Consider the following 24,710-nt stretch of genomic DNA (forward strand, 5'->3'; position numbering starts at 1 on the left):
GGCTAACTTGGCTTGGGTTTGGTTCTCAAAAGGTCACAACAACAGCTAAGCAAAGTGGAGGAACCTTGGAGGAGGACCTTGAGTCGATGGTGCAGGACTATCTGAATGACTCAACAGAGGTCTATGTTAATGCTGACCCATTGGCGTATTGGCATGGGAAAAAAGAATTGTGGCCACAGCTCTCCAGTAATTCAACTACAGACCCAATCCAACGGCGTCAAGGTATATCAGTGACTCTGAAAAAGGGGCAGTCAAAATATACTGCTCCCAGACATTCTCTAATACACGTTATAAGGAGGTGATGCCCTGTACTCCGCCCACGTTAAAAGACACACCGGTTCTCCCCGACAGTACCACAGAACAGCACAAGTTGTGACCCAAAAAAAGGTTGGTCGCAAGAGTCCACAGCTAGTGTTGGACTAAGATCTTAATAGAACAAATGTGCGAGAAGCAAGAGACGCCTCACGGAAACACCACCAACGGGGTAACTGGTATGTAATTTCCAGACAGGCCCCTGTCTCATCATCGGTAGTCACTTGCTTCTCAAAAGAAATAAGAAGAAAGAAAAGGTGTCCAAAATAAACAACAGAAATTGTGACAAACAGTGAAGGGCAGAAAAATCTGCTAGTGACAAACACACACATATAACCGAGTGCCTAAAAACACAGCACACAAGTCCCTTAACCAACTTTATTCATAGGGAGGTGATACTGTGCTGTTTATATTAAAAAGGCTGGTAGCTATTCATGCATACCATTACCTAATGCCAGTGCCGACATGTTTCACTGCTATAATGCGTTAAGCAGTTTCATCAGGGCTGCACTCATAAGCTACCACTCCACTTTTGGACACTAGTTCTGTAATGCACAGGAGTCAGCCAAGTTAGTCATACCCGCCGCTCCAGTATCAAAAAGGTAACAGGGTACTCCAATCGTAAGTTTTCCCTTTTCCTTAGTCTTAAGTTTTCATCACGACACCAGGAAGACGCCTTTCCTCCGCTCTCCAACCTGGCTTTAAACTACTTGTCTTGCCCACTCGCAATCTTGTCTTCTGAACGTGTTTTCAGTGCTGTTGGTGGCATTGTAACTCCCAAACGGAGCCGCCTCTCGCCCAAAAATGTGGAGAGGTTAACAATGATCAAGATGAATCAGCACCTCATACCACCAGATTACAAAGTACGAGAAAGCACGCCGGATGAAGACGAGGTGGACAGCAACGTAGATGAGGGAATTTCTTCTCTGTTAGGTGACACTGAGCTCACCCTGCCTGAATTCGCAGAGTATGATGACGAAGCCTTATTCTTATTCCTGGACCCTGACACCGAGCCCTGAAAATGAGACAATGAATCAATAACTTTCTTTTTCATCCTTATTCACTTTTATTCCTGTGTGTCTGTCTTTCTTTGTTGTGCACAGTTAATATAATTCAAACTTTAATCACCTAATCACAAAAACAAGCCCATCAGCAGAACTGTCTTCACTTGTTTGCTTATTGATTTGAAGGTGCCGCAGTCTGCATTCCTCAGGTTCACAAGTTCAGAAGAACATGCTCCTCTATCCTCCTCCTCCAGACTCCTATTTCCATCAAAGCAGAGGACTGGATTACGCCCAATGAAGAAAGACTCAGCACTTGTGGGGGTGTTCTACTTCTTTGCGGGTGAGTTGACGGCTCTGGGGCCATTGCTGGGAAGCTCTAATACCGGATAAAAGTGGTTTGGACCAAATCGGAGGCGGAATTTTTTTTGTGTTTTTGCTGACTTGCTTGTCTTTGAGGTGCTCTTTGGGGGGTTCCGGGTGTTTGTGGGTGAGTTTTGGGGTCTGGGAGCACTGCTGGGACAGTCTAATCTTGATTGCATTTGCTTTTCAGGAAAACCGTGGTGGAAAACTGGAGGTATGGCCTAGCTGCACAGCGCGTTTGGACCGAAGGCCGAGAAATATTGTAAGTATGAGATTTTCCTTTTTGGCAGTTTGGGGGTGTTGTGCTTTTTGGCGGGTGGGTTGGCGGGTCTTGGGGCATTCCTGGGAAGGTCTAATACCGGATAGAAGTGGTTGGGACAAAATCCACGCGGATTTTTTTTTTGCTATTTCTGACATTTTGCTCAATGTAGCGTTTTCGGGGGCCTGTTTTGGGGGCTTCCTGGTGTTTGTGGGTGGGTTTCGGGGTCTGGGAGCACTGCTGGGACAGTCTAATCTTGATTGCATTTGCTTTTCAGGAAATCCGTGGTGGAAAACGGGAGTTATGGCCTAGCTGCACAGCGCGTTTGGACCGAAGGCCGAGAAATATTGTAAGTATGAGATTTTCCTTTTTGGCTGTTTGGGGGTGTTGTGCTTTTTGGCGGGTGGATTGGCGGGTCTTGGGGCATTCCTGGGAAGGTCTAATACCGGATAGAAGTGGTTGGGACAAAATCCAGGCTGATTTTTTTTTTGCTATTTCTGACATTTTGCTCAATGTAGCGGTTTCGGGGGCCTGTTTGGGGGGCTTCCTAGTGTTTGTGGGTGGGTTTCGGGGTCTGGGAGCACTGCTTGCTATGGATACTTTAGTTTGCAAGAGGTTTGAAGCAAATCCATGGTGGCAGAGGGGAGTTAGGGCCTAGCTGCAGAGCGCGCGCGGAGTGATTTGGGAAATTGGCAAAAAAATGACTAAGTCCCCATTTTTGTACTTTTGCTTTTTGGCTGTTTGGGGGTCTTCTACTAGTTTTCTCCTGGGTTGACGGCTCTGGGGCCATTGCTGGGAAGCTCTAATACCGGATAAAAGTGGTTTGGACCAAATCGGAGGCGGAATTTTGTTTGTGTTTTTGCTGACTTGCTTGCCTTTGAGGTGCTCTTTGGGTGGGTTCTGGGTGTTTGTGGGTGAGTTTTGGGGTCTGGGAGCACTGCTGGGACAGTCTAATCTTGATTGCATTTGCTTTTCAGGAAAACCGTGGTGGAAAACTGGAGTTATGGCCTAGCTGCACAGCGCGTTTGGACCGTAGGCCGAGAAATATTGTAAGTATGAGATTTTCCTTTTTGGCTGTTTGGGGGTGTTGTGCTTTTGGCGGGTGGGTTGGCGGGTCTTGGGGCATTCCTGGGAAGGTCTAATACCGGATAGAAGTGGTTGGGACAAAATCCACGCAGATTTTTTTTGTTGCTATTTCTGACATTTTGCTCAATGTAGCGTTTTCGGGGGCCTGTTTGGGGGGCTTCCTGGTGTTTGTGGGTGGGTTTCGGGGTCTGGGAGCACTGCTGGCTATGGATACTTTAGTTTGCAAGAGGTTTGAAGCAAATCCATGGTGGCAGAGGGGAGTTAGGGCCTAGCTGCAGAGCGCGCGCGGAGTGATTTGGGAAATTGGCAAAAAAATGACTGTCCCCATTTTTGTACTTTTGCTTTTTGGCTGTTTGGGGGTCTTCTACTAGTTTTCTCCTGGGTTGACGGCTCTGGGGCCATTGCTGGGAAGCTCTAATACCGGATAAAAGTGGTTTGGACCAAATCGGAGGCGGAATTTTTTGTGTGTTTTTGCTGACTTGCTTGTCTTTGAGGTGCTCTTTGGGGGGTTCCGGGTGTTTGTGGGTGAGTTTTGGGGTCTGGGAGCACTGCTGAGACAGTCTAATCTTGATTGCATTTGCTTTTCAGGAAAACCGTGGTGGAAAACTGGAGGTATGGCCTAGCTGCACAGCGCGTTTGGACCGAAGGCCGAGAAATATTGTAAGTATGAGATTTTCCTTTTTGGCTGTTTGGGGGTGTTGTGCTTTTTGGCGGGTGGGTTGGCGGGTCTTGGGGCATTCCTGGGAAGGTCTAATACCGGATAGAAGTGGTTGGGACAAAATCCACGCTGAATTTTTATTTGCTATTTCTGACATTTTGCTCAATGTAGCGTTTTCGGGGGCCTGTTTTGGGGGCTTCCTGGTGTTTGTGGGTGGGTTTCGGGGTCTGGGAGCACTGCTGGCTATGGATACTTTAGTTTGCAAGAGGTTTGAAGCAAATCCATGGTGGCAGAGGGGAGTTAGGGCCTAGCTGCAGAGCGCGCGCGGAGTGATTTGGGAAATTGTCAAGAAAATGACTAAGTCCCCATTTTTGTACTTTTGCTTTTTGGCTGTTTGGGGGTCTTCTACTAGTTTTCTCCTGGGTTGACGGCTCAGGGGCCATTGCTGGGAAGCGCTAATACCGGATAAAAGTGGTTTGGACCAAATAGGAGGCGGAATTTTTTTTGTGTTTTTGCTGACTTGCTTGCCTTTGAGGTGCTCTTTGGGGGGGTTCCGGGTGTTTGTGGGTGAGTTTTGGGGTCTGGGAGCACTGCTGGGACAGTCTAATCTTGATTGCATTTGCTTTTCAGGAAATCCGTGGTGGAAAACGGGAGTTATGGCCTAGCTGCACAGCGCGTTTGGACCGAAGGCCGAGAAATATTGTAAGTATGAGATTTTCCTTTTTGGCTGTTTGGGGGTGTTGTGCTTTTTGGTGGGTGGGTTGGCGGGTCTTGGGGCATTCCTGGGAAGGTCTAATACCGGATAGAAGTGGTTGGGACAAAATCCACAAGGAAAAGCCTTTTGGCACTTTTTGTAACTTAGGGTTCGTTAGGGTTAGCCCTAACAGCAGGATTGCATGTGTTTCGGGGTGTTCTAGATTTTTGCAACTGAGTTCTGGGGGCTTAGAGCACTCGTGAGAATGTGTAATTTTGGTTGCAAGTCATTTGAAGAAAATCCATGGTGGGAAAGGGGGGATTTGGCATAGTTAAAGAAAGCCTTTGCCACTATTCTTAACTTAGGGCTCGTTAGGGTTAGCAGTATTTCTATTGCATGTGTTTGGGTGGGGGGGGTTTTCGAGTCTTGGAGCGATGCTGGCTATGGATACTTTTGCTTGCTTGCAAGTGGTTTGAATACAATCCACGGTAGGTAAGGGGGTATTTGGGCCTACTTTTACTTTCGAAGTACGTTTTGTCACCAGTTTTCTGCTAGGTCTCGTTTTTTGAGATCTGATTGGGGGTCTTCTACATTTTTGCGACTGGCTTTAGTAAGGGTCTGGGTGGGAGCACTGCTGGGAAGGTCTAATTTTGTTCTAAAACACAGTTTACAGTACACCTAGCTTGAGGGGAAAGATCCGCTAAATTAATTTGCCCATACTTATTTATCCTTCAAAAGGTGACTCAGACAGAGTACGCACTTTCAAAAATATTGTACTGTCTATTAGGAAAATCAAAGTGTGACTTTTTGCACTACACAGCGTACATACCTTATATTTATTTATCAGTGCTGTTTTTCACTCAATAGTTACAGGCCGGGTTTCAGTCTGTGCAATGGGGAAAAAAGGATGAAGTCAGGCTTCACATTAGCGAGCCGCAATTCAGCATCCGCCAGGCAGGCAGTGGACAGGGTGTCTTCTGGTCACCAACATTGATGGACGAAGCGTCAGCTGGAATGGAGGAGTGCCGCTAATAAGAGGAATTGTTTGCTGCATGCAACTTACTTACCAAATTCAACAGGAGGACAACTACAACAACATACATATACAGTATCCATTGTTTTCTTCTATGAGTGTGACTGCATTTCTTGGATCTCTCTCTGCTTCTAAATTGATCCCTACAGCCATTCTATAGGTTTTACTTCGCTATTTTTTAAACCTAATTTAATGTAGCCCTGTACTGTCGCATTCTGTCATTCACGGTTGTCGAAAGTACTACTTACTTTTCAGTAACAATGCATTCAGTAGTGCATGCACTTCCTTTATGTCACGTAAAAGATTTATGGTTAGCTTTGTACCCAAAAATTTCTTTATGTTCAATTATTGTTTGTCCATGCTGTGCTTTTTTTTTTTCTCTCAACAAAACCTACCCAAAAAGAAACCCCCATTCCCACCCATTTTACAAACCCTAACCCTCTTCCCCCGGGCTGTGTGGTTTTGCTTGATGTGTGACTAAATGACATCAATAATTCCACACACTTGCTGGGGAGAATAAGGTCATAGCAACAGGCTGGTGAAGGAATCCGAGGATATATTCTAGACTTACTCCGCTTCAGTACTATTTCTTGTAGTAGTAGCCAATGTCAAAAATCTAACACAAGTACAAGTTATACTATCAATACTTTACCATTTGTTAGGCTACATTGTGGCACTGTTCTAGTGTACTGTCACCTGCTATATTCTCTATCGTACCGTTGTAATGCTACAGTAAGGACAAACCAGATTTCATTTTCTTTTTTTCCATAGGCATGCAACTGCCACTGTGTCACACCACTAGTACCACCGCAATGAGGAGGAAATTTCATCCGCCCTGGATTGCCAACCTTAATCGCCATTTCCCGTGGAGCCAGCCCTGGGCCTAGCCCTACTTTCAAACACAAATTACAGGTAAGATAAGCGTTTGGTTGGAGGTAGTATAATGGAGTATTAAGAGAGACGAGAGATTGACGGTATACTACTAAAGTTCTAGGACTATTCAGGAAAACAAACTTACTGTTGAACCCCCACCCACCAGACTCAAAAGCAGTAAAAAACAGGTATGGTCAGATAAAGTTTCAAAAAGTATATTTTTATAGCCCTAACAAAATAATCTCCCGCAAGACCCTCTCTAACCCCAACGATTGTCCTTCAAAAGTCCCAGAAAAACCCAACTACCAATTCCCACCCCCCAAAAGTCTCTAAAAAAGGGGCAAGGGACACTACGGCAGGGTGCTGTTGACTTTAGCGGCCAGGGCATCATGCTCCTTGCGGAGGGTGGCATGGTCGAAGCGGAGGCCCTCCACCAAGTTCTTATAGTTTAGGACCTCCTGCTCCAGGTAGGACACTCTGAAGCATAAGCGGCGCTGGCGTGCCTTGCAAATCCTGTGGGGGGCAGCTGCTGTCTTTGCTGCTCGGCGGTGGTGTTTGGCTTTGGTAGCCCGGCTCCGTACCGCTGGAGCACTCCGCTGGCTGGCAGCCCGTGGGGGCACGGAGGAGGATTCAGCTGTCCCAGTGGATGTTGTTGTTGTTCCTGTAGACTGCGTCTCCTCCTCCTCCAGGGCCACCAGCCGCTGATATTCGGCGACAGTGGCATCCAGCCTCCGTTGCCGGGCCATTCGAGCCAGCTCCCTCCTCCTTGATGGTGTCTTTGATTTGGAAGGAGCAACTATATGAAGAAAGAAAGACATAGTCTGTAACCAATGCTCCTTAAGATTAACACAAAATGATTGAGCAGAAAGTTGTGTCACAGTACAAGTAGCAAATTGAAAGCACAGTACATAACTATTGAGGACAGTATCTATGTAACCTCCGACTTCTTCATCCTTGCTCTAACATTAGTGGGAGTTTAAGGAACAAATTCTACGAGCACTATGGACTTCCATTACAGTCGACTATGACAGTACACCAGTCGTATTCTTCTTCTTCTCTCTTGTTTAGGAAAATTGGTACGTTATCTTATGCAAGCCGGCATAATGCCAGCGCAGTGAACTTGCACCCGAGAAAAACAGACGCACACCATGATGAGTGAGACAGACTTGCGTTACTGTACCGGTCCAGTACATGCAGGTGGTGAAGCTCTTACTTTTCTATTACGGGTGGCACTGAGAATACTCTGTTAAAAGGGCTACTGCTTAATTAATTTAGCTTTCACCCTATAGTGCAAATGAGTATTAGAAAAGGAAAATGAAGAAGCTAAATAATCTGATTATCTATCACTTCACATGGGATGTATTTGATGACATATGGGATGACTTTAGGTGCTTTGCTTATTATTGAGTAAACAGTGATACACCCACACATGAATGACGTACTACTACTAAACTAAAGTTATTAAGAGAGGTAGGGAGTGTCCACCGTAATAACCGGATATATGCTGTGCTTGCAGTTAATACAAACTACTGCTACTATTCATGGTAGTATTTGGACAAAATTACAACTTCTTTTCCTTTCCTTTCCTACACTGGAACGGACGTGCGGGTGCGGTGTTACATGCTCTTCAAAGTAACACTTAGTTCATCCAGTGACTGTCTACTCTCTCTAGATACACATATGCTATCTAAAAGTCAGATAGTACCATGATCCAGGCATCCATCCATTCAAAGTATTTGCACACGTACAGTTTCTGTTTCACCCACCCAGGCTGTTCTCCTTCCACCCATCCTTGCTTCATCATTTACCCAGCCATGCACCATACCATATTCTTTCCTTCCCAGCCACCTCGGGGACCAAGCAAACACATATCATTCTTCTTTGCCAGTCATCATTACATTTCTCGTCCTTCCACACTTACTTACACCCTTCTTTCGCTTTTCGTTCATCCCATCCATCAAGTTCATCTCAGATCTGATTGGGATTCATCTCGCCAAAAACTTCACAGCTAAGTCGAAGTACATTTAGAGGAGGCTACTACCTGGTTGATTTATAATACACCCGTGCAGAAAGCACACTCTGCAGTCTTCAATCTCAATAAGTAAGGAATATATAGCTTACCTCTGCCCACCACCACCGTGTTATCCCTCACAGGCATGTCCGGCACTTGCACCGCCTCCTCCCCAGAGTTGTTCCCCTCGTCCAATGCCACCACCTCCGCGCTGGCCCCGCCTCCAGATGTTCCACCTACAAAGTACATTTAATAATGTTAGAATACACCACTCACTACTATATAATATTTGGTCTAGGAGGAAGAAAGAAATGTGAAAAAAACAGAATACAATTTAATAATTTGTGACTGTCTACTCTAAAGTAAAAATGTCCCTTTTTCCAGGGAAGGCTGTTGTCTTGCTGCACTTTTTGGCACAACTGATGAATGCTTGCTTTTTATTTTTAACATGCACCACTTTTTCTCCTAACAGACAGAAGCTTGACTTCTAAGAACACGAGCAGGATCAAGTTCAAACCAGGTGAGAGCTCGGCTCGACCACAAGAAATGTGTCCAATTAATCGTCAGCACTAAGCACTTTTCCATTTTCAGTTAAACGTTTACTTTTATGACAAACTTGATTTTAATAAATGTGTTTACTTTTAATAAAGCTTTTAAACTTAAATAGACTCTGTGGTTTTTGGTCCTCCAGACTTGAGTGGATGAGCTAAAGGTTTTGGAATTTTTGCAAGCATGAGTCCGTGCCTCTGACATCATTGGGGATCAATCATCGGTGACTTTGGGAGCTAAATGACTCTGCCACACTATCTAGTCAGTAAGGAGATTGGGGGTTCAACTACAAAGTCTGTTATCACTGAGGTATGTGGAAAGTCTAACAGCACCTATTATAATTGATAAGGTAATCAATGCATTATTTAGTGTCCATAGTTCTGTTTGTGCAGATTTGTCCCTGCAACAGTAGTAGAATGGATTGTCCTACTATCCAAACCAAAAGTAAAGTAGTATCTTATTATTTCTTGGTGGTCATTCACCTTTTTATTGTTGGCAATTGTCAAAGCATAAACATTTAGGAGACTTGAAAAGACATTATGGACAATCCCAGAGGACTGCACTCAGTGCATAGAGCTATTGCTGACTAGAATGGGAGTCCAATGGAATTGCCAAATATGCAATCTTAGTTAGCTACACAGACAGACTAATAAGAATAATCTAGTAATACCACAGGGAGTCATAGTCGAGGCAGGATAAGAATTTAGATCCAGTCTACAAGAAGATCAAAGACGATTTAGAAAAAAATCGAATGAGAAACGCTAGGAAAAAATAAGTACTCTATATTAAAATTAAAACTTACTGGGGCCAGCAAAGGAGCCCTCGCCTGCCCGATCCTGGCCTGCATCCTGAACAGCACCCTCCTCCTCCTCCTCCTGTGTCCTCTTGCCCCTGGGGGGAGCTGATGTACAACATGAAAGAAAGAAAGACCAGAAAACATGGATGATATTTGTCAACCAAATCAAACATTTCAAAAGAACAATAACAAAATATTTTGGCGAAATAGCAAATAGACAACTATTCCACGGGATATATTATTGACCGATCTCATGTGGTCTACTACGTTATTAGTATTGCTTGATTTACGGACCGTCGAATTGGAAACTTCTTATGTAACTCACTAAACAAAGTACTAAAAAGGTTTGCCTAGGATTGGCAGGCAGCAGTCCGCAGCACGCGAAGTGACAGACAAAGTCAATTGTGATTGCAGATCAGCGACAACACTAAAGTTTCCTACTACATTAACCAGTCATTAAAATACTCAAACTATCAATCCACCACCACTATTTCTTCTTATCACCATGTGTACAAAGGAAGGACTGGACTTGAGTCTGTAGGGGCTGATTTAGAAGCCCCTTGCGGCTCTTTTGCTCCATTGTTGCGTGACCTTTGTGACGCAGCGGCAGAACAAAAGAGGCGCAATGGTGCGGCGTATATTATTAACACATATGGGAGATGCATCACGTTGTAAAGCCCTACGCCATCAGGGGGCGTTCCGGCGCAAGGAAGGGCGTTCCTGCGCAGGAACGCATCCTAAAAGTGGCTGAGGGAAATCGACAAGATTTCAATCACTCACTTTAACGACAATGATGCGTGACTCAAACCCTGCGCCTGCTTGAAGCAGACGTACGGCTTGACGCAGCATTGGGGAGATAGGGCACCCCAGAGCATTGATGGAGCTGCGCCATCGTTGCGACGCAACTCCTGCAATACGCCGCCATTACGACACAGATGCGTAACGCTTTGGTGACATTTTGGGCCCATGGTGCGCCGCATTGTAAATACGGCGCACCATGGGTGGTGGTGGCGTGGCGCACAATTAATGGCGCATCCCTGCTACTTTGCAGGGATGCGCCGGTAATTAAAAATCTGAACCTTAGTGTCTAGCATTACGCAGTTTTTTAAACTACACTCATGCATAATTTCACAGGCCAATGAAATGAACACAAAATCGAAAACAAATAAGCATAGTAGCAACACTACTGAGAAGGAGAGCAGTGCACCTGAAATGCACAGAAGATTTTGAAATAGAATTTACCTACAATGTAATGAGCAGCATTATTGCTCTTGGTAAAAAACAAAAATTTGCAATATAATAACACACAGAGCAGGAGAAAACAGAGTAGTAAAGAAATAGCTACTACTACTCACCAAGCCCGGGGATCTCAAGGCCAAGCAGGTCGAGCAGATCTCGTTCACGGTCCAGGACATCCGTCCAGCGGTGGGTGGCCTGGTTGTAGGTGCTCCCGGATCCCGTACCCGACACCGATCCTGCCGCCTGCCATGATGGTCCTGGGGAGGCGGCGCTGAACATAAAAAATGAGTGCGGCCACCTCCTCCGGGCTAAAGCTCTCCCGGGGTACGACCTGCTCCCCCCTCAAACGCCCGCACGGGAGCCGGGCACGGGGTGCGGGACCCTTCCCCTTCTCGGGATGCTTCACCATGGTCTGGGCAGAAAGGAAGCTAAATAATAAAGAAAATACAATAGGGAAGAGAAGAAAAGTAAAGAGTTGAAAAAAGTAGTTTAAAATTAACCAAAAGTAGCAAAAAACACAAAAATATAGAGCAAGAAAAATAGAGAGATAGATAATAGGTAAAATAGATCAAAAAAAACTTCAAACAAGCAAAGGATGGCTGAGATACAGAGACGATACCAAAAGCATGCCCAGAACCATAGCAATGAATGAGAAACAAGATGGCCGCGCCCGTTCACGACCGCGCGGGTAAGTTCGCGCGAGATTTTCCTCGCGAACACTCGCGAAATTGTACTGGCGAGCCACACACTTTGCGAGATTACACTTTGCGCCCGGAAACGGAAATACGTCATGCAAACAAGATGGCCACGCCCTTGAACGACCGCGAGGGTAACTTCGCGCCTTGCGCTACAAGCGGCTCGCGAAAACGCACAAAACCTTGCGAACTAACACGCCGCAAAAAAACAAATCGCATATTCGCACAAATTCGCGGCTTCCGAATCCGATCTCGCGCGTGTTCGCGCCCCGCGAATCCCGCGAAATTGCAGAAAAACTAGTTTTGCAAAACTGAAAGCACTCGGCAGGTGCAAGAGTTCAAACTCATCATTAGTAACCATTCCCTGTAGTGCTTCCTGACTGGGGCCCCTCCAGAGTTCAGTTGCTAGTTGCAACAATTGTATGACCCTGCTCTGACCCTCACAGCAGGCTCATAGAATAGCTACAAGTAGGCCACAAAGGTCCTGGAAAAAAAATTTGCACTGCAACAGAAAGCAAATTACTGATAAGGAAGCAGGTGCCAGACCTGGAATTTTAAAACAGTGACACATTAATAAACTAACCCCAAATTAATTCATGTCAGTTGAAGCAGGGCAGGTGTGCTTGCTTTTCCCCCCCATAATCTACAGTGATGATGAACCAGAGGGTGGCATTGATGTAACAGAGGGTGGCATGGGTGAAACAGAGGGTGGCAGTCGTGAAACAGAGGGTGCTGGGAACCTGTGATGATGAACCAGACGTAGAAACAACATAGTCACGACCGTTGCGAGCCGACAAGTAAGTTTCGATTGCGAACTGGTACCAAACCCTCGCGAACTGGCACAAACCCTTGCGACACACAAAAAAAAATCCGCAAATTCGCGAGAATTCGCGGATTGCGAGTTCGCAAAATCGCAAAATTTGCGAACGCCAGATTCGCAAAATTCGCCCATGCTTATGCCTGGCATGATACAAACAGTTACTGGAGGCTTACTGTGATCACATGCACTGGGTTAGGGAGGGATAAGGGGTGGGTAGGGGGGTTGTTGGGCATCTGTGGGAGGTGGGGGGATAGGGGGGATCGTTCCTTTGTTTTTTATTGATTGGGTTTGCAAAATAGTACTACATGTGTTGAAATTTGGCAGCGATCACCTGACTGTGGAGAGCTGTGTATATGCCTTTACCTGATCAATCAATAAAAATGTGTTGTGAAAAAAAAAACACAAGTGGCTGGTCCGGCCACACTACCAAGCTAGATAGGATGCCACCGATCGCTACCAATGCGTAAGGGTGACATTAATTCACGTAGTGCCGGTAACCGGCAGCCATCTTTGTTGACACTCTAGCCTTCAAGCCTGCCAAAACACACTTCCGCGTCACAACGGAAGCAGAGGCAGCAGACCAGCCTTCGATGAAGCCTCTCTTTTTTACGCAGTCTTCTCCTCATTCAAAGACCGATATATACCGGGATGTCAGACACACATAGGTAACCCACGCAGCGGAACTGAGGGGCAATGGAAGAGTATTATCGGCGGTAAAGTGACTAAGACTACGGCCAAAAGTCTCTAATCTATGGCCATGTTGCACAGCAGCTTAGACTTATTTTAACGCTTACTTTTCGCAGTGACTATATGTCCAAAACCTTTGATGCCAAGCTCATGGGGCACGATAACAATTGTAAAATGTATGTATACTTTAAAAAAAACTTTTCCTTACAAAATGCTTCATACCAATGTATTTAGACAAGTATGCCGTTCTTTGACAACAAGCGGCTATCGGTACAGATTTACCATTTACTTTACTAGTCCTAAAGCACGCAAACGGTTGGTGTCCTCTATAAACAACTGACATACGTTTTTGTGAATCCATTAAGTCTGAATCAGTTCAAATTGCTGAAACGCCCACAGTACTTAAAACATGGATATCATGTCTTGTTTGCAGATGTAAGAATGAAACTCGTGTGTGTGAGTTCTTTGATGAAACTGAAAAATGGCAAAATGACCTCAAATTATGACGATTTTCGACAGTTTAAACATATGGATCTCTGCACATAGAAAATCCATGACAAGAAAAAAGACTATGAGAAAAATATATCACTTCTCTCTACAGGTCAAACTGAGATCTACGTAATAATATTGTGACATTTGCAAAGGAGTTTCAGAAAAATGGTTTTTGATCCTTTATTTTTTGTTTCTTTTCCTTTGTTTCTTTTTCCTTCCAGAGACCAGACTGGGTCATAATTTTTTCACAAGGGCCTACTCAAGTCCTGGAATAAATAAACTAGCTTATTTTTGCTAGTTTATTTTAGGAAAGTAGGCATATTATACATTAGTTAGTTTCTTGAGTTTGTTAGGGATCAACATAGGTCCTGATGAGTAAGCAGAGGGGGTCTGCTTACGAAACATGTTGACCAAGTAGGGCATAGTAAATAAACCTACCACAACCGCTTTTTTACATTTCCAGCTAGGGAAGCGAATAAATACTTTTTTCCACTAGCCAGGGAAGTTTTAACATTTTTCACTTAAACCGTCCACCCCCTACCACTAACACTATTCTCCAACCCCACACATAGCCTATCGTCATAACAAGTGCTCCCGCGTAGTTCGCAGGTCGCAGCACGCCCCGCCCCATAGAGGGATGGGAAGACCCCAATGATGAAGCATGACACTATGGGAATCATAGTGTGTGAGGGGTATTTTAAAAATACATAGTGCTTTTCCTTATCAACTACAAGGATTAGAAGCACTAACTATTAAATTGTCTACAGCCAAGTATAAGTCAAAATCTAAACATATTTCGTCACCCATTGTCAATGCTGTATTCACAAAAGAGGCCTGAGGAGATTTATAGACCAGCAGGGGACGACTACCCTTTAATGTAATCTAGCAGCACAAAAATGCAACTCTGGGTCTAGAATGAGAATGGAGTGCAGGGGAGTCCCTTTTAAAGGACGGTTCCATAACCCATCCGTAGTTGGCATGCTTCATCATTGGGTCACAGTGCGGGCTACAACCCCCTCACTGAGAGGGAGGAACTCAGGGATGTTTTATGGTCTGGTCAAGAGATACTGTAAAACATTTAGATGAGACAGATGTGGAGGGAGTGAAAGAGGTGTGTGTGAAAGTGAGCTAAAACTAATTCCCTGGTTTGTCGCAACAACCTATAATAGGATATCCAGAGGTCAGGATTAAAAGAAGTGGGCTATGGCAGGAGGATTCAACCTGTCATAGACTTTTACTGGTCGACATGTTTCAGCCTTTATACCCCCCGTAGAGGTGTAGTGGCTTTCTTCGGGACCATAACGTGCAAACTAAAGTGAAGGAACCACATATACCAAACTTTTGTAGGTGGTTAAGAAAGCTTACAACCAGCTAGTAGGTATTTAACCATTGGTAAGTTCTGCTGGTCAGCGTCTTCCCCGTATTGTCGGGTGAGCTAATGGCGCCTTACCCTCGGAGCACATATTTTAGCTGGCATCCAAATCCTTACGGATGGCCCCTTCTTACTGCGGTACAGTGCACCCAGGAAGGGACCTCTTGGCCGCACCATATAACATCCCTGAGCTACTCCCTTTCAGTGAGGGGGTTGTAGCCCGCACTGCAACTAGGTTCGCAGTGCGAGGAGGTAACCCAATGATGAACCATGCCACCTACTGATGGGTGAGGGAAACCGTCCTTTAAAAGGGACTCCCCCACACTCCATTCTCATTCTAGACCCAGGATTACATTTTTGTGCTGCTAGGCCCATTGCCAATGCCCATATCCCTGATACTGGATCCCTGCAACTTGGGTGATTTCCATTCTGACTTAGACAGCGACGGGGCATTCATGACCCTTTTCCTGCTCCTATCCTCAAAAAATCTAAGTTGTCTTTTCCCACACAAGACCCTTTTAAAGTCAATTTGGTATTGGAGTCAGAGGGTGCTCCTATGTTTGATCCTTGTCTGATTCATCACCCTAATTCAACCGAGTAGTATCCGACTGAACATGTGGGAGAGTATGTGGCTTCCAGATTACGTCTGCCATTTGATAAACAAGCAAGAGCTAAACTGAACTCAGAATGCCCTCATCCTTCCCTTCGTTCCAAAAATTCTCTCACCCCGAATGTAGACCCTAACCTTCTCACTTTTGTTTCCAATTTTTTCAAGGACCCGTGCAAAATGGGGGCACAAGGCCTGGTTCACGTGGCAGGATAAATTATTGGACATTGTAGGGCCCTTGGATTATATTTTCAATTTGGCAGAGTCTGCACTTCTAGATAATTCATCCATTGATCCTGATTTGCTTTTTTTATGGGTACAATGATCCTTTTGCCTACTTGGCAATAGCAATGTTGCCATTGCACATGTATGTTGTAAAGGACTTTTATTGAAACTGGACCCTAAATTAGCCAACCTGGCAACTATGGACCCAAAGCTGAAGGTATTTTGTTTGGAGATTCCTGTTTTAAGGAGCTACCTTTGCTTCTTTTGATAAAGCAAGACCATCACTCAGAAAGGCTTTTGCTCAACAGGTTTTCTCCAGGGCCGGCAGAGGCAGGGGCCACTCTGCCAGCCGCAACTCCTGAGGTTCCTTCAATTCTTCCTACCAGGAATACAAGCCTCAACTTTACCCCAAGCGCAATTGAGGTTTCAGCGGTCATGGACACAATGGCTCTCGATTAAATTCCCAGTCCAGTAAGTCCCTTTTCTGGCCCTCCCTCCGTAGGGGGTCGTCTCCGTTTATTTCTACCAAAATGGCATTCTAAAACTTCAGATCCAGGGGATCTAAGCATAGTTTGAGGTTATCTTATTGAGCTTTACTCCAAGCCTTTCCAGACTGTATTTCCTTCCCCTCCAAAGTTCTCTTCCGAGATGATCAGTCTCATCTCTCTAGAGATCCAGTTCTTGTTCTAAAAATGCACAATTGTGTTAACCCTTCCTGATCCTTCAGGTTTCTTTAGCTCTCTCTTTTTAGTCCGCAAGAAAAACAACAAAATGAGACTAGTGATAAACCTCAGACAGTTCAATCAGTTTGTCGTTTATCGCCATTTCAAAATGAAAACGATCATTTATTTCAGAGACTCCCTTGCTCCAGAATGACTGGAAGGTTCATTTGGATCTTCTGGATGCTATTCATTCATCTCAAAGGTAATTCCTACAATTTTAATGGCTCTGCCAAACTTATCACTTTTATATCTCTCCTCTTCGGTCTCTCTTCAGCACTATGGTGTTTTACAAAACTCATGAAACCTGTGGTAGCTTTCCTCAGAGCTCAAGGTATAAGGTTGATCATCTATTTAGAAGATAAACTTTTAATGAGCCAAAGCTTATGCTCCCTGCAGAATCACATTCTCTTGACATGTTCTTTACTCACGGTCATCGTTTTTTCTGCAATTATAGAGAAATATTTTCTTGTCCCTACCAAACAGATAGAGTTTCTGGGTTTCCTGATAAATTCTTCTTCTGCCACTCATTATCTTCCCTCACCGAAAATAAAGACTATAAAATCCGAGATTCTTCAGACTCTTCAAAGTTCAACAATTTCCTTCCGATTCCTGGCAAGAATTGTGGGCCTCCTCCTATCCTCTATTCAGGCACTTTTTCCAAGTCCTCTACATTATATGGCTCTTTAAAGAATAAACATCCGTCACCTGCAAAAATTACTCGCTTATTCCGATTTAATTTCCCTAGAGCAAGAGTCCAGACAAGAACTGCAATTGTGGTTAGACCATTTAGATGCTTGGAATGGCAAAACTATCTTCACCTCAGCCCCAGATCTTGTATTAAAGTCAGATGCAAACCGAACAAGATGGGGTGCCCGTTGTAGTCCAATATCGACTGACTGTTTATGGTCACTAGAGGAGTCCAAATTACACATCTATTGTTTAGAGATGCTTGCCGGTTCCTTTGCAATCAGAAGCCTTGCAAAAAACAGGGTACATTGCTCCATTCTTCCCTGAATAGAAAACATTTCCGCAGTTCTTTATATAAATCACCTGGGTGGAACCAGGTCCAGGTCCCTAGAGGAACTGGCAAAAGCTTTTTGGGAACACTGCCTTTTAAACAAAACTTCTGTATATGCAGAATGTTTGCTAGGAGATCTCAACTCTGTAGCAGATTGGCTTTCTTGCGACCTTCAAGATGCCAGTGATTGGAAACTTCATTCGTCAGTCTTCAAGTCTCTGCTCCTTAAGTGGGGTCCTTTTCAGATAGACCTGTTTCCTTCCAGACTGAACTCACAACTGCCCCAAATCTTCAGTTGGCGCCCAAATTCCTTGGCCTTAGCTTCAGACGCTTTTCTTCAGGACTGGTCCAACTACATAAATTATGTTTTTGCACCTTTCATCATGATAAACAGAGTCTTTGCACAAGTGAGAAATCACCAGGGAACTCTGGTATTGGTAAACACAGGTCTGGTTTCTGCCTCTGCTGGAATTAATAATGGATTTTTCGATTCTGCTCCTTTCCTTCCCCAGTTTTCTCCTAGATCCCTCGAGCCGTCCGCACAATCTAGTGTTAGAGAACTCCCTCTGTCTTTCCACTTGGAAAGTAACAGGGTCTCCCATTCTGTCCTGCTCATTTTATCAGAAGCGTCAGACTATATTAACAAGTCCTAGGGTCCTGGAACCACTAAAGTGTACAAATCTGCCTGGTCTTTATGGGCAGGCTGGTGTGTGAGGAAAAAGTATTGATCCCTTTTCCGCGACTATAATAAATACTTTTAATTTCCTGGCTGCGGAAGCTAGTAGTGGGAAATCATATCGTACTATCAATTTGTACAGATCTGCTATTTCTACCAATCATCAATACGTCAATGGAAAAGTGGTAGGGGAGCATCCGTTTATTTGTCGACTTTTAAAGGGAGTAAAGTTTTCCAATCCTCTCATTCCAAAGTACAGTACTTTGTGGGGTGTGAATGGTATCCTAAAGTTGTTTCTCTCATGGCCTGACAATGTTAACCTCTCTTTAAAAATGTTATCTGCAAAACTGACTATGTTGTTGTGTTTGATTTCCATTAAATGTTTGTCTCATGTTAGAGCATTCGATATTTCTTCTCATCAATTTACTCCAACATGTGTACTGTTTACTGTTTGCAGGCACACAAAAACAAATGTAATGTCTGTATTTTATCCTTACTTTCCGGATCAGTCCAGATTATATGTGGGACAGTGTCTCAAAATTTATCAGCAAAAGACAATTGATCTCAGAACGTCTTCACATTCCCAACTCCTTATTTCATTTAGGAAACCCAATTATCCTGTCCTCACCTACCCTTGCTCGCTGGATAAGGTGGGTTATGTCCCTAGCAGGGATTGATACTTCCATTTTTGGTGCCTATTCTTCCAGAGGAACCATGGCCTCCAAAGCTTTTTGGGCTGGCTATCGTCTCAAAGACATTCTGAGATCAGCCGACTGGTCTAATGATACTGTTTTCAAAACTTTCTATTGCAGACCAGAACATACAGCATCTAGGGCTAGATGTAGGTAGAATAGATTTACCGATTTTTAATTACCGAATGTTACCGATTCGGTAATTAAAAATCGGTAAATCTAAGGGGTGGGTATGTAGGTATTCCAGATGTGCTGGAATACAGAATCGGAATAATTCGGTATTTACCGATTCGGTAAATACCGAATTGGTAATGCCCATTCATTCCTATGGGCTTTGAAGCCCTTAGGAATGAATGGGCATTACCGATTCGGTATTTACCGAATTGGTAAATACCGAATTTCACAAGGGTGCAGGGGGTGTCACTTTGACACCCTCTGGCACCCCAAAAATAGGCATGTGCGCAATGTGGTACACAGACATGCCCTAAGGGGATGTCTGTCTGTCACATGGCTAGGTGTGCATGCACACATGTGCATGCACACCTGAATTCGGTATTTTAACACCCAATTGGATTGGGTGGTAAAATACCGAATTTGTAGGGCCTTTGGGACTCAGAAGAGTCCCACCTACATCTGGGAATTACCGAATCGGTAAAAATACCGATTCGGTATTTTACAGATTCTGTAAATTTACCGATTCGGTAAATTTACAGAATCTGTAAAATCTGGCCCCCTACATCTCAAGATGCCAAATACCGGTCGGAAACGGCCGAATTCGGCCGTTTCCGACCGGTATTTGCCACCTACATCGGGCCCCTACTGTGGTTGTTAACATGCTTTAAAAAAGCATAATGGGAGCCTCTGGTCTTGAAATAAAATGTATATTTTCCTAGCCGTTTATGAAGTAAAGTCCTAATTTTATTAAAGACACAGAGGCAAGTATTATCCCGCCTTAACAGTGATTAATTTCATGTTTCTTTCCTTCCCTCATAGTGACCCCTTCGCTTCCAGCTTCTTCTTAAGGAATTGTCATCTTCATCTAATGTTCTTTGTCAGACTCCTCTGGGACTTCATAGCCTTGCTGCATCTACTTCACCTTCGCCTGGATCTTTGGGTCTTCGACTTATCTGTGTTTGCCAAGAAATGTTCTCGTTGACTTGAACATGTGCTATATTTTTTCTATAATTCCTTTGTTCAATATTTATTAATTCTCGCACAAGAAAAGAGGGTTGTTCGTCATCAAGCTGAGTATTATGGGGTCTATTTTGTGCCTGTTGATTGTTATTGTTATTGCATTGTTTCTTCCCATTAGCTGGCAGTCCCATGTCTCATGGGAATTGTAGTTTCTAAATCTTGACTGATGCTATTCAAAATAAAGCAAGAATAGTATGCATAATACTCGCCTCCATGTCTTTAATAAAATTAAGACTTTCCTTAATAAATTACTAGGAAGATCTACATTACAAAGCAATGAAGAGATACCTTGCTTGCATAATAAATACGACCATTTTCGACAGAGCAAGTAGAAGGGATATATATATCTAACAACAAGCATTGCCAGAGCCAGGAGGTCTGGCTAATAGCCGACAAAGGCATGTCAAACCTTTCGGCATTGCTAATGCTTGTTTTTGTTTTTACGTTCTTTATTTCCATTCCTTGAGAGTGGTTGAAAAGCATTGCCTTGCCAAATGCAATTTGTTACGTACCCAAATTTGTGAGTCAAATAAACCTCTTTTCAAACTTTTCTTTTCCTCAAAATACAAATGATAGGAAAAAGAATAGTTGTAGCTTTTGCAATTGAAAACACACTTATTTGTTCGGACTTACCAAAGATGAATCATTATGATTGGATAGCCCTATGTTGTTCAAATATTTTCTTTCAGTGGTTGCTTGTCTCCCATTTGCTTGAGTTGTAACTCTTTCTTGTGACCCTTCATATATTCTTTGGAAGGTTTTGTTAGGTCTGTCGTTAGGCAAGACCTTTTGATTTTACTAAAATGATACTTCTAATATACTTACTTGATGTGCCTTTCTGCCACTTCTCTTCATCCATTGGTCTGGTGTGTCATTCACATTTTGCTTCCGTCCACTACAGCATACAGCATGGGGCAATGGGTCATCCTACTTAAGGCATCGGTTAACTTCACTTCGAGTGATTGCATTTCGCTTTTTCACAAGGAGAACATCCTCACACAATGCCAGTGTTTTTGGTTTTACTTTATATTAACTTTAGTGTTGTCTTTGAGGTGAGCACAGGCCCCCTGCCAGCTTTATCAGATCCCATCTTAGGCTTATTCTGTTGTAAATTCCTTGCTGAGGTGGCTTTATTTATCAACATACTGCTATTTCACATCAGATCACATGAACTCTGAATATAAGTTAATCGGCGTGCTATATAATCTTGCCAACCCTAACTGCTTTCTTTCTAGTTTTTTTCTTTCTTTCTTGTTTTATTTTTGTTTACTTTTGCTTTCTCTTTCTTTTGTTCCTTTCTTTCTCTTTTTTCTCTTTCTTTCTATTTTTACTTTTCTTTCTTGCTAGCTTGTTTTCTTTCTTTTTCTGTCTTTCTCTTTCTTTTTTCTTTCTTTTTCTTTTTCTTTCTTTTTCCTTTTCTTTCTTTCCTTTTTCTTTTTTCTCTTTCTTTATTTTCATGCTTTCCTTCCTTCCTTCCCCATTCCTTCCTTCTATCTACTTCCCTCCTTTACTGCTTCCCTCCCTCCCTACCTCCCGTCCTTCCTTTCCTTCTTTCAATGCGTTGCACAAATCCCATTTCTATCAGGCAGACATTTTTGAGTATTTGAGTGTCATAACACCGCTAAGATCTTTTAATCTTTCACATACATGATTTGAATGTATGAAAACACTTACTGAAGCTCCTCGAGTGTCTCGTTATTCTTCAAACTCTGAGCCATGCTTCGTGTGCCAAAGTCACTTATGTTGTTATCTTTCAGAGACAGGATTCTCAAACTTTTGTTCTTTTCAAGACCTTCGAAAATACGTCTAGTGCCAGAATTTCCCACACAGTTGGTTCCTAGCCTACAGAATACACACATGTAAGGCCCATGTCAATATAATGTATTAATATTCAATTATTGTAACACAGTATGTTACTTGTGCACAATGTTTTTTAGACAACTAGCCCACAAAGGATGTACACAGTTTATACATATACCTGTACCCCCCTCGTTCTCCCACCTCAATCGCCCTTTTTCTCTCCAAGAAAATGTAAAAATTAGATTGTATAGTGCATTTTACCAATATAGTGGGTAAAACACCACACATTTCACAATTCACCGCACATATATATTTCAGTGCTTCATTGTATATCTCTGTGCTCGAGCTAATTCCTTCAAAACAGAAACATTACCAATAAAATCATTGTGTACTGTCCTTTAAGATATTTGTAGAAAAAGGGTAGGGCTGATGACCTTTTTCAGAGTTGCCCGGCATTAACCGCCTCTATACCATTCTAGTTATCAAACAAAGAGGCAGGCGCTGGAGACTTGAAGGCAGGAAACAGAAGTTTTTATTCCGACGGAGCAGAACACATCAGATCAGACAACAAGGTATCGTCTCGAGGTGCTCTAACAGCCTCTCTGAGGCCTGGCCTCTTATACCCTGGTTTATGGCATGTGACCACTCTTTATTACAATCAAGACATTGTGAAGTAAGGAAAAAGACATCCCCGTAATCCTCGTGTCAATCCCACCCCCACATGCATCCACAATAGAGGTCCTCAACCTGCTGATAAGAGGAGGGGGCTATCACGCAGCTGAGTGTTCCGCCGATTCTTAGGATGTGTGCGCCTGATCGTATCCCAGGGGGTGGGGAGGCCATGATCAATAGTGGGTCCTTTGAAGAGGAGTGACTCCATACAATAGGGGGCAGTAAACTGTATCTCCCGGCTTAGGCGATGGCCTCGGACCTGTGTGGACAATCGGACTCGGTGGAAGGGGTCATCAAAGGAGAGGTATTCATGCCGCGTGGACAATCAGGTGCAGAGGGAGAGTTTACCAACAGAGGGGTATTCATGAAAGGAAAGGAGGTGTTTGGTCAGGCGCGAGCGTGACTCCCAAGGACAGAGTCTTGCAGAAGAAGAAGGTTTATGACTTGCCCATGTGAGGGAGGGGGGGAAGCCAGGGTGCGCGGAGGATGCTTGCCGGGTCAGGAGAGCACGCTGGCGATCGATCGTGGACAGGGAGACCATGATACCTAAAATGGCTGTCGTGCATGTTGTACGTGGGTGACAAGCTGGCGCAGATGATGTTCAGCTCGCGCACTAAAATTCCACAGTCCTCCCTTTTAACATGTCTCGCCAACTTGTCAGTTCGGATTTATCCCCATAAGGCCACGTATTTCTACTTCATAGAGGGGACTCATGCGTTCATTTCTGAAGTCCAAAGTCTTTGGGCACATACAGTTAGTAGCGAGTGCACACAAGGATGGCAGGCATTGGATACTTAAGCAACACGCACATAGTATCACAATCGGTATCAATAAAAAGGAAAACAACTTCCAACCCCAGTCCTTCAAAGCGCCCCAAAACCAGCTCCCAAGCGACCATCCTTCTTGTTCTTGGTGAACCTCCGAGGAAAGTCTGTGGAGGTGTTCAATGGCTTTGTAGACTGAGGGCGAGTTATCTGGCACGTAGGTGCAACAGCTAGATCCGATAATGCGGCATGCTCCTCCTCGATCGGCTAGAACCACATCTAGAACAAGGCGGTTTTGAAGGGCCACAAGGTGGACCGCCTGAAGCTCAGCCGTGTTGTTAGCGAGGATGTCAGCCGTGATGTTGATCGTTGTTTCTACTGCCTGGGTCAGGTGTCGGATAGCGCGGCTGTTCGCCATTGGGCCCCACAGAGGAACAAGTCCCTTTGCTGCATCCAGGAACTGTGCTCCAGTGGAGTCGGCTTGTTCAATGTCATTTGCGCGCCTCTGCCGGTGATGGTTAGCAGGGGCTACATATGTGGGAGGGAGAACGAAGGCGATGTAGCAGGTACCCTTCCAACCTTTTGGGAGCCAGGTGTAAGCCTTGGTGCCACAAACAAAGTACATATTCGGAGAAGCAACAAAGGAAGGGGGATCAACTGAGTCCAATGTTGTGGTGATGCGGCAAGAACTGTGACCCACCAGCTGCGTTCCCCGTCCTTCGAGGCACACAAGACCGGTGACATTGATAATGGACAGGGCCACAGTCAGAGTGGCGGCAGTCCGTTTCTGCAGATTAGAGAAGGTGGGTCTAGCTGGATTGTGGAGCACCTGCACTTCAACACGTTCTTTGGCTGGGATGTTCATAAGGAAGGCGGCACCCGAGGGCACAGGACACAGGGGAGCAGAGGTCCTTCCGGTTTTGTTCAGCCAGAACCCATAGTAGAAGTGGGATACTGTTTGACCGGAAGTGGCGTTGTCCTTGTGGCTCTCTTGCATGAGGATCAGCCAGGCGAGGCAGGAGCCGTGAACTGAGAAAGGAGAAGGGATGAAGGGGATGGAGTGTCCAGTGGCATGCAGGAGCAATCCGCAGATCCAGCAGTTCGTGGCATTTGCAGCAAGGTTGTGTTGGTGCAACAGTTGCACGAAGGAATTGTTCCAGAATTCCCTGCGCCTTTCTCGGAGCTGAGGCGACAGGGAGATCAGGTGATGCTCTTTCATGGGGGTCGGTTGTGCAGTGGGCAGCAATGCCTGATGAGCGGGGGTGTTTTCCTCCAGAATCCAGAAGGAGGTCATGAGGAGGAGGCAGAAGAGGAAGACAATGAAGCGGGCGATTGTCTTTGATTTGTGCAAATTGTCAGTCTTTGGGTTCCTGTAGTGGGTATTTCCTGTTGCTTCCATC

The 24,710-nt window shown here is 44.4% G+C and overlaps 1 protein-coding gene and 1 long non-coding RNA gene across 2 annotated transcripts in view; one reads left to right on the forward strand and one right to left on the reverse strand.

Moving 5' to 3' along the window:
* Nucleotides 1-24,710, reverse strand: part of LOC147750992 (uncharacterized) — a 540,733-nt gene that overhangs the window by 30,982 nt on the left and 485,041 nt on the right. Inside the window, exon 7 of the mRNA XM_086931993.1 lies at nucleotides 21,749-21,916. Coding sequence (XP_086788119.1) covers nucleotides 21,749-21,916 — 168 coding nt within the window. The remainder of the gene's footprint in view (nucleotides 1-21,748; nucleotides 21,917-24,710) is intronic.
* On the forward strand, nucleotides 12,962-20,276 carry LOC147750993 (uncharacterized). The gene is made up of 2 exons (XR_015299908.1): nucleotides 12,962-13,107; nucleotides 19,874-20,276. It is a non-coding gene; the product is annotated as an uncharacterized LOC147750993 (long non-coding RNA).

This window comes from Lissotriton vulgaris, chromosome 1_1 (assembly GCF_964263255.1).
Source record: "Lissotriton vulgaris chromosome 1_1, aLisVul1.2, whole genome shotgun sequence".
NCBI classification, from domain to species: domain Eukaryota; kingdom Metazoa; phylum Chordata; class Amphibia; order Caudata; family Salamandridae; genus Lissotriton; species Lissotriton vulgaris.